At 48.5% G+C, this 10,404-nt stretch overlaps 1 protein-coding gene across 1 annotated transcript; it reads left to right on the forward strand.

The window, feature by feature from the left end:
* Window positions 1–8,280: 8,280 nt before the first annotated feature.
* LOC310913534 (G-protein coupled receptor 35-like) lies at window positions 8,281–9,213 on the forward strand (the record flags this gene model as incomplete). Its single annotated transcript, XM_083869041.1, has 1 exon — window positions 8,281–9,213. One exon carries the CDS (start codon window positions 8,281–8,283, stop codon window positions 9,211–9,213), a length of 933 nt encoding a protein of 310 aa, XP_083725167.1.
* Window positions 9,214–10,404: the final 1,191 nt, after the last annotated feature.

A 10,404-nucleotide genomic window follows, 5' to 3' on the forward strand; every position in this document is an offset into this window, starting at 1 on the left:
ATTTGGTTTTTTTATTTTCCTAGACAACAGGGAGGTCTGTAAGTCGGAGGCCCATGGAAAGGCTGTGTGTGCTGGCAGAGCTGTCAGTGTTGTCAGATGTCTGGAAGCGAGGCCAGGGGGTTGGAAATGTTGTGCTGTGTTGATTTCTTACCTTTGATGAGTGGTTGGATAACAGAGTGCTTGAGTAAGAGTGGAAATGCCCTGGTGTAAAAGAGTGCCTCTCCGTGGGTACACAGTGTCACTTGTTTTCACTGTGAGATGCTGAAAGCCAAGATTTCCAATCTCAAAATAAATTCCAGTGTCAGAGACTGGAGCCGAACTTATCAAACCACATTTTCTCTGCTTCCTGTCCGTGCAAGGGCGAAATATGCACATCTCACAAACGTGTTTTTCAGGCAAGTTAATAGTCTTTGCTCTTCTGTTTTCTTCTCTGAGCACAGTGTGCCAGCACAGCCCTGCAAAGGGGAAAGGTTACAACAGATATTTTTTATAGATATTTATAGATATGCTTATATGCCTCCCTGGCCTGACAAGCAAAGCAAACATGACCAACTTACAGTTTTACTCTACAAGGCAGCCCTGCAAAGGTTACCACTCCATCCCATCACTGAAATATCACATTTTCTACAACTGCACAGACAGATCTGTGGCTCACACATATCACCACCCAGTAGGATCAGGGTGGCGTAGTTGCTTTCAGTCCTGTTACTCCAATGGCACAATGCTGTTATGCTAATGCTGTGTAGTTTGCAAAAGGTAAAAAAGAAGGCAAAACCCATTTGTCATCATTAGCTGGTTGCCCTCTGTCCCCAGTGTTTTGGAGCTCTTGACAGATCCTGTGTATCTCTGGGAGGGAACAAGTTTTTAGCCACTTAATCCTTGATGAAACATCGATCCTCACTGGGACAGGGACTGGTGCTTGCAGTGCTCGTGGTGGTGTAAGGGTCATGCAGGAGAGGTAAACCCTGTGCCCAGGTCCTTCAGGGACCCTCCCCTAAACACTCTGTTCCAGGTTCCCACCTCCCTTGACTGCTGAGGAGCCCAGGCCAGCCCTCCAGGCAGCAGTGGCTGTGTGTAGGCAGTGCCCTGTGCCGTGCTGTGACACAGATGCTTTATCAGCCATCATCGTCACCGTGTCACTAACCAGGCTGCCACACTGAATTTTCCTTTCTCATGCTGTTCCCTGGCCTTTCTTTGCATTGCTCATCTCTCCATCGGAAAAAAAAGGGTGGGTTTCTGACATGCAGGAATGAAGAAGAAATCCAAATGTAACTCCTTGGCATGATTATTCTCTGCCAAACCTCCCTTTCTAGTCAGTTAGCTCATTTGCCTTCAAGAAACACTGAATCACAAGGTGATTTTAAATCACTATTCCTAAATTTCAAGTTATTAAATTTATTATTAAACTGTATTTCTAAATTTGCTTTCAGTTTCAGGAAATGGAAACAGATCTGATGTAAGAGCGAATTTTTGGTACAGACTCATCATCACCTTTCCAAATGAGATGAGACCAACTTGACTCTAATTTGTCACCTCTCCTTTGCCGGGTTATTTCTAGGTCTTAAATGCTGGGGTAATTTTCTTTCTGGAAAGTGGATGTTGATGGAGCACTCCCCCTCCTTGTACCTGTGCAGACCCTCTGATGGCTTTCCTGCCCCCTGCAGTGAAAATTTTCTATTTAAAAACCTCTGAGCTAAACTGCTCCTTCTCATCCACATTGATGAAAAACAAAATGGGGTTTAGAAGACAAGTGGAAAACTAAGCAGGAGGAAGAAGGGTGATGAATCCAGGGAGTTTAGGAACACTTTTATTTTAGGAAACCATCAGGCACACATTTCAGCCTAGTCCGTGCTAGTAATGCCTACAAGACTGAGAGCAAAGAGCAGTTCAATAGGCAAAGTCCAAGAGCATAAGCAAAAGCCTCTAAGACTCTTATGTACTGCAGGAGTGATGCTTCTCCCAGGCTGAAAGTGCCTCTGTCCAAATGCAGATAACTACAGGGAAATTACGGACTTCTGGGGAAAGCCAAGGGTAAATTGATTGGCTCTCCTGGGACTAGGCAAGGTCAGAGTGTGGGTTACAATTACCAGACCTACTTCAACTCTCCTCTGTTGATTCCCATTAGCAAATGCCTTTAAAAAAAAAAAAAAAAATTAGTGTCTTGTGGTTGAGAGAGAGTGATGAGAAAAAAAATCTGGTGGAGCTCTTTAAGCATTATATCTCTCCACTCAAACACAGGGCACTCAGAAGCAAAATGATTCTTAGAGAGGAGGGGAGAGAGAGAGCAAAAGGGAGTTTTCTGTCAGGAAATGAATGATGTGAATCTATAGCATCAACATAATAAGGCTGGATAGGCTGGAGTGCAGCCTGAAGAGCACTGAGGATTTGGGCCAGTATGGGCTGGTCACACATGAAATAATTCAAAGCAGAGGCACCCGTGGGATGTATTTTTACAGCATCGTACAGGTGGGTGTTGCTGCAGCCCACCCTGAATAAAGCACGGCTGGCTGTGCAAACACTGCCATCCTTAGCCCATCTTTGTTTTCCTCCTTCTTGGACATAGGAACATAAATTGTAAATAAATTAAGCTTTGAATTTGGAATAGTAATGAAGGTGAAGACCTTCCAAACCCCAAGGATTGCGTAACAAAGTGACTTTTCAAACTGATGATATAGGAAAGAGATGTTCATGACTGAAGGAGTGGAAGAGGAAAAAAGCCCAAACCAAGTTTAAGAGAGTATTTGCCTTGCTGCCATGGAAAAGGTGGTACCTTCAGAGGTTCTCAGACTGGCTTGTGAAGGTTTGCAGTGTCCCATGTAGGTGTTGGCCCTGTTTTACACCACACCCAAAACCACTTTGTTTAGTCCTATTTGGTGTAGTTTATTTTAGCAGGACACAAACAGATGGAATCTGTACCAGTTAACCCTCTTCCAGCACTGAGATCTGGTAGAAGACAGGTAAAAAAACTCCAGGTGCTCAGGCAGACCCAGCATGAGCAGCCTTCTCCTGTCTCCATGGGGGAATGAACCCTTCCGTCCAGGCTGCTGGCAGGTGCCACTGTCACAGCCTGACCTCCCCCAGGGCTGCTTGGCTGCCACCATCCCAGAGGTTCTCTACTGCCATGTCTTTGTATCCCCTGTCCAGTGGTGGAGCTCATCAGTCTGGACAGTTAGGCCAGCCTGTATCCATCCCTGTCCCACATCCATGGACTTCTCTCCCCAGCACCTCACCCTCCTGGTTTACACTCCTCTTTGGAGCTCTTTCCTAGGTCACCACCTCCAAACCAGCTGGAGCTCCACAGGCTGAGTTCCATCTCCTCTGGCATTTTTTACTCCCCACCATCAACTGCAGCCTCTGCATTTCATGGTGGCACAAAGTGATTTTCCACTGCTGCTCATCTCCTCACCTTTTACAGCCAGGCCTGCACATGAGCTGACACTCACGGTGTGCTCTTCCCTTCAATACTGCTGTCCCCTCAAATGTCACCCTTCAGGAAAGGCAGGAAAGAGCATCCAGGGAAGTGCAGGACAGCCCCTACCATTGCTTCAGCTGAGGAGGAATGACTCCACACACCTGGACAGGCTGGGGTTGACCCACTGAAAGCAGCCTGGCAGAGAAGAACCTGGGCTCCAGGAGGAAATGAAGCTGATGGAGAGCCAGCAGGGTGCCACAGCAGCAGGGAGAGGTAACAGCAGTGTCTTGGAGTGCAATGCAAGATGGAACCAAAAGTGTGTGTTCCATTCCCACCTGTAGAAACCAGCTGGGGAGGTGGTTTTTTATCTCTTCTATGACCAATTTCTCATAATCCCGGGAGAGGGGTGGGTGCCTTCAGTTAATGGGCAGCTGTTAACCCAGGTGGGGCAGTGGTCTTTATTCCTTCCAGGACCCATCCTCCCTCCAGGGGATCTCTGCTGTTCATGGGCCATCGAGGCTCACTGCATGGCTGATACAATTCTATCATCACACTGGGAGATGCTCCACCCAGGGGGAGGAGCCCAGCATTCCTACCTGGATTAAACCTGAGATTCAGAACACCAGCACAGCCTGTTTGCATTGGATTCCCAGAGGGAGACCGGACCCATCTCACCACCACTGGACCTTCAGAGGAGACCTACACCCTTCTACAGGATCATCTATCCTCCATCTGTCATTCAAGGAGGACGTGATTGGACTGCTCCCAACACCCTGACCAACAAGGTGTCAGGTTGTGTCCTGACTCTGTCAGTGTTTCTCTTTTTTGTACTTTTTTTTTCCTACTACATTTTTATTTTTAATATTTCTAGTAAAGAACTGTTCTTCCTATTCCCATGTCTTTGCCTGAAATCCCCTTAATTTGAAAATTATAATAATTAGGAGAGAAAGAGTTTACCTTCTCCATTCTAAGGGAAGCTCTGGCTTTCCCTGGCAGACACCTGTCTGCCCAAACCAAGACACAGCAGCTGGGGCTGCTTGAGAATGAGCACTGCCAGCAGCTCAGGGGAGGTGAGTCCTGCCCTTGTGCCCAGCGCTGGTGAGATTGTCTCAATCACTGCAGCCAGTGCTGGGCCCTCCAGTACAAGAAACACCTGGACTTACTGGAGCAGATCTAGGGAAAGGCCACAAAGATGATTAAGGAACTGGAATATCTCTTCTGTGAGGAGAGGCTGAAAGAGCTGGGACTATTCAGCCTGGAGAAATCTCTCAAGGATCTGATCCATGTGTATAAACACCCAGTGGCAGGGAGTAAACTTCTTTTTATGTTTAAATATAAAAATACATTTCCTGTATTTCAGTTTTTGCCTTTTGCCTCCTGGCCTCTCCCTGACACTCCTGAGAGGGCAAGAGGCAAAAAACACAGACTGAGATATAGGAAAGTCTGTTAAAACATAAAGAAAGTTTAGTCTCAGAATGATCAAGCACTAGAACAGGTTGCCTGGAGAATGTGTGGAGCTCTCCTTCAAACTATTCAAAAACTGTTATCCTTCAAAACTATTCAAACTGGACATGGCCTCAGACAATGGCTCTGAGCAAAGGGTTGGTGGAAGCCTCAGGAGGTTCCTTCCAGCCTCTGTGATTGTGAACAAGGCCAGCACCATGGACTCTAACTCCAAAATAACTCACAGCATCAGCCTCTCTGGCAAATGCAGCTGCAGCTACCACAGGCAAACAGCTCCCACCACCTTTGCTTTGTAGCTCTCTTCACACAGGTGTGTCCATGGACACCTGCAGTGACCCTCCTGCCCCTCTGTCACACCGTGACCCAAAGAGCCACTGCAGCATTTCGTGTCACCATGCTTCTCTTCCTCCACAGCACCTCACAAATGCCAGATGTTATCCAAGGGTCTTATCAGCCTGTGGTTCAGAGATATCTGCCATGGCCCCTGCCTTACACACTGGTTGTTCCTGCTGTGACAGGCACACCCAGGACTCTGGATGCCTGTTTGCCTCCTGGGGCTGTGATCAGCACGCACATCTCTGTGGTTATGGGATGGCTGCCTGCTTGCAGAAGCCTTGTGGTGGAGCAGAGCAAGTGGATCTTATCTCCAGGATCCTCTGCCATGTGCTCTCCCCTGCACAGCCTCATTTGACAGCTGTGCTGCAGCTCTTCCTTTGCCTGGTGCCACCCAGTGCTCTTGAGGCAGGGACAGGGACATCCTGCCATCCTTCACCCACCACGGCAGTGCCTGACAGCATGAGCTCCAGGCAGCTTTTCCTTTTCTCTCCCAGCTCCCACAGCCAGAGGAGCACCCATGGTGCTGGTCGAGGAGGAGCCAAGCACCAGTGCGTCACTGCAACAAAGCAGTGCAGCAGCTGGCAGGTTCCAAGGCTGGGTGTGCAGTGAAGAGGTCCCCACTAGCAGCTGATTACTGACACCAATTCAAGAGCCCATTACTGAGCCCTCTGGGGCGTACAGCTCTGCCTGCCCCCTCCACTTCTGTCCGTGCAGAGTTTGACAAGTGAGGCTCTTTGCCACCTGTGTGAGGTGCCAAGGCCATGCTTTAGTTGCCAGTTGAAACTCTCTGATGGTTTGGCTATAGCTGTGCTCAAACAGGGGTGCAGGCCAGAGCCATAATGCTGGCCCCATCATGACCCTCTCCTGCTCCATCCATGCCCCAGGCACCAAACCCAACCAAGGCACCATCTGTGTGGAGCATTTGGGGAGGGTTGGGGACGCTTTCCTACACTGCTTGCCAGGCTGCTCCAAGTGCCCACCTCCGTGCCCAGAGCTGTGCAAGCACAACTCAACACTCAGGTGTACCTGTAGCTGCATGGGGTGATCCAGACCAGGTGTTGCAGCTTCCTGGCTTTACTTAGCTTACACTTCAGCACAGCATTTCAAATCTCCAGCTGCTGAACATCTCTGTTAGCCACAGAACATACACTTTCAGCAACTGCCGAGTGGTGAGGCTCCAGAGCTCACTGTAAAGTAGTGCCATCATTGGTTTGGCCAGAAGGCTGGCATTCAAAACCTGACTGATGTGAAATCTGCTGTTACACAGGAGGAGGAGGTGCTATGGAAACTGTCAGCACAGGGAGCTGTTGGTGCCAGGCACCTGCTCTGCACAGGGAGCTGTTGGTGCCAGGCACCTGCCCTGCACAGGGAGCCTGTGCCCATCCTGCAGCCTCGCTCACCCTGCCCGGGCTGCACCAGCCCTGCCTGCCCTGCCTCGGGTGGCACCTGCTGCCGACGTTGTCACCTTAAATCCGCAGGTAACATCACTTTGTTTCCTTCTCTCTTGCTGGCTGTGACCTGCTGAGCAGGGTCCTGCTGTGCCTGGGGGAGGCAGAGGAATCTTTGAGTGTGTGGGGATGTGAGGTCCTTGCGAGGCAGGAGTCCATGGGGCAGGTTGTAATCTCTGAGCTTTTCTGTTTCTGTTCTTACTCCAAGGTATTCTCTGGGTGATTTACCTGGAATATCCCAGCAGTGAGAACTGGAAGTTAATCCCAACATGGGAAACCAGTGATTCCTACAATTTTGGGTTTTTTTGTTGTTTTTTTTTTTTGTCTAAGAGAACCCCTTCAAGCATCTGTCAAAGCAGGTCATGGTTAGGATGACCACATTCCAGTTTTCAAGGGATGCAGTGATAGATGAGCCTGAAAGAACACAAGTTTCAAAAAGGAAGAGAAAAAACTGCTGTGCCTTAGATCCCTGCATTTGAGAGAGGTGTGAACAACAGCAGCAAGGTTGGAGCAGGCAGTTTGCAGATTTCTTTATGCTATTTGGAAACAGAGAGGAAAAGCTCCTCACTTAAGTACCATGGTAGGGCCCTTACCTGTGTGTCCTCTGCCAGGGGGACAGTTTGCCTGCTCACTCTTTCTGGCCATGCTTCCCCCCAGCCCAGCTCCTGCCTAGGGCAGGCCAGCAGTGCTGTGGGTACATTAAAACCTCTGACAAGTACTGCCCTGCCCAGCTGTATTCTCACACCTGTGCTGCATCTTCATTGAATGTTTGCTGAGAGCCACCCATTCCATTTACAGGAATCTTGGTGGCACTCAGGGCTGTTGCCATGGAGGTGGCAGGTCTGAGGGCAGCTGATGCAGAAGATGCTGTGCTGTTCCCGACTTCAGCCCCATTTTCTTTCCTTCTCTCCCTCTGCTCAGTTGCACGTTCCTTCCCTTACCCACCAGGGCTCCCATGCTGTCCATAGCCATTTCACCCTCCAGGGATCAGGAATGCAGATTCAGCTGTTTTCCTCAGCTTGGAGAAGGAGATCTAGGTTCACAAGGTGATCTAGGCTCATAAACCTTCCCCATTAGAGCCAGAGGATGAGGATTTCTATCAAGTGACATCTGCTACACACTCCCAGCCCTTCACCTCGATCTGAATCCAAAACCAGTAGAATTGACAGAAGAGCTTTAGCTCATGGGTTGTGCTGGGCTTTAGTTTTGGTTGCTGCAATCCCTGCCCAGCAAAACACCAAGCTAAGGGTAATTTTACATCATCTGCACAGCCTGGCTTAAAGAATTAGTGTTCACACTGTCACAGGAGGTGCTCACTTCCCATGCCATGCTGCCTCCTGTCCCCACACACTTCAAGATCTCCCTATTTAATAAAGGCTGTCTGCATGTCCTATTGGAAGTGTGCCCTGAGACACTCATAAAGTGAGTGAAGGTAAAGAAGGCTTGACAAAGGATGACACAGGCTGACTGAGAAAGACAGCTCTGAAAAGCTCAAATTCACATTTTTAACCAAGGACATATGTACTTATATGTGCTTTTCTTACAGCTACAAAGAGGTCTTACCATGTGTTTACCTGTTTCAGGTCTCAGAACATCATACAACATCTGTAACTCAGGACAATGAATGTGTCCAACAACTGCAGCACCACAAATGTAGAACTGCATCACCACGTTTGCCTCATTGAATTTGCTCTGTATAGCCTCATTTTCTTCTTTGGAGCATTATTTAATGTCCTTGCCTTCTGGGTGTTCTCCTGCAAGATGAAGAAGTGGACAGAAACCAGGGTGTATGTAATGAATTTAATCTTTGCTGATTTCTCTGTCATCTGCACTTTGCCTTCCATGGTTTATTTGCTCTGGAATAAGTCAGCCCAAGGGGAGCTCTGCCAGTTCACGGAGACAATGTATTTTATCAACATGTTAATGAGCATCTACATAATTTCATTAATCTCCATTGATCGATACATTGCCATAAAGCACCCTTTAAAAGCCAGGACCTTCAGGTCCCCGTCAAAGGCTGCCCTCCTCTGTGGGCTTCTGTGGGTCTTGGTGACAATCAGTGCCACCATCCAGCTCAGGCAGAGACACGCAGATCTCTGCTTCCAGACCTACACCCCCATGCCTGCTGCTCTCAGCCTGCTGGCCATTTTCTTTGTTTTCACTCTCCCATTAGCAATCTTGACCTTCTGCTCCACAGAAGTCATCAGGAACCTCAAGAAACATCTGAACGCAAGTTCACCGGAGGAAAAATCAATCCAGAAAGCCGTACACATTATTTATGCAAATCTGGCTGTATTTCTGTTTTGTTTTCTGCCAGCCTACCTTGGGCTACTTGCCAGGTTCATCATGGAGAGCGTTGGAGCTACCTGTTTCCTGCTCTGTGTCATGAAGAACTTTTCCTCCGTGATGAGGTGTATTGCCACATCCAATTGCTGCCTTGACAGTGTCTGCTACTACTTTGTCAGCAGGGAGTTCCATGAAGCCTTTCTCCAGCCCAAAGCCAGCTCTCAAAAGACAGAGGCAACCCACCCCTTCCAGATACAGCCTTGCTAAAGGAAAAAGGGGAGCAAAACCCACCCCCAACGTCTGCAACATAAAGAGGAAATGCAGCTTCAGGCCTCTTGTCCTAAGTATTGCTCTTTTTCTCTAGCAAGTTACTGTTAGGTTTAGACATTTATACTCTATGTTTCTAGTAAACAAATAGGTCACAGAGATGTGTAGAAGTGTGTATGTTAACGTGCCTCCATTCCACCCTCCAGCACCTACTTGTTACTCTTACAGGAAGACAGGTGAGCCACGTACCTCTTTTAGTTCCTTCTGCAGCTCAAATCTATTGAGCCTTCTTGCCATTGTGTCTTGTGTATATTGCATTTTACCTCATTGTGTATTTGAGGTTGTTTGCATTGTTAAACTGATCCAGTTTATGTTTATCCCATTCCTTTGGCAGGCTGTGTTGGGTGGCTGTTCAGTGTTTCTGGCATGTTACTAAGTTCATGTCTCCACAAAACAGACTAGGCTGTCCTGACCTCCTTCCCCTTCAACTCAACAGGTCAGACAGGTGTGAAGGAACACTTTTGGGATGAAAGCAACACTTGTCCAATGCCATAAAGGCACAAAGTCCAGATTTCAGAGCTGAGTCCTGCCAGTTCCCCTCCAGCTGCCCTGACACCTCCTCAGAGCAGCCATCCCTGCAGGGCTGTTCCTCCCTGCCACAGTACAGCTGGTCTGTAGCTGGACAGGTAAATCTGGCTATAATAAAAAACCCAATCTGCCGCTCCTAGTTGGATAAACAAGTCCCTGGGTGAACAATGACAGGACAGATTTGAACTCAGACAGGGACCCTCAGCCAGCCCTGTTCAAGCCTAGATGCAGACACACTATTGGGCAGGGATCAGGGAGGAGAGAGAACCCAACCAATCTAAACCTGGGAAATTCAAACCCCCTATAAAAAGGGCAGCCATAATAAACTCATGGCTGTTTGTTGAGGATGCTCAGTGTGTTTGTGTCATCTCTGTCTCTGACCAATTACCCCACATACCACCTCCCACACACGGGAAAGCCATTTCAGTGCCTTAGCATTTGCCACCAGGCTGGCCTCAGGGTCACCACAGCTCTGGCTCAGCATATCCCCCCAGCTAAACCCAGCTGGGGCTGGCTTTCCTCAGCCTCCCCACATTGACACCCCCAATATTTCCATCAGGGAAGTGTATTCTTCCATGAGTCAGCAGCCTAGAAAAGTCAGGG

This window comes from Zosterops lateralis (genome assembly GCF_965231275.1).
Source record: "Zosterops lateralis genome assembly, chromosome: 10".
Lineage (NCBI taxonomy): Eukaryota > Metazoa > Chordata > Aves > Passeriformes > Zosteropidae > Zosterops > Zosterops lateralis.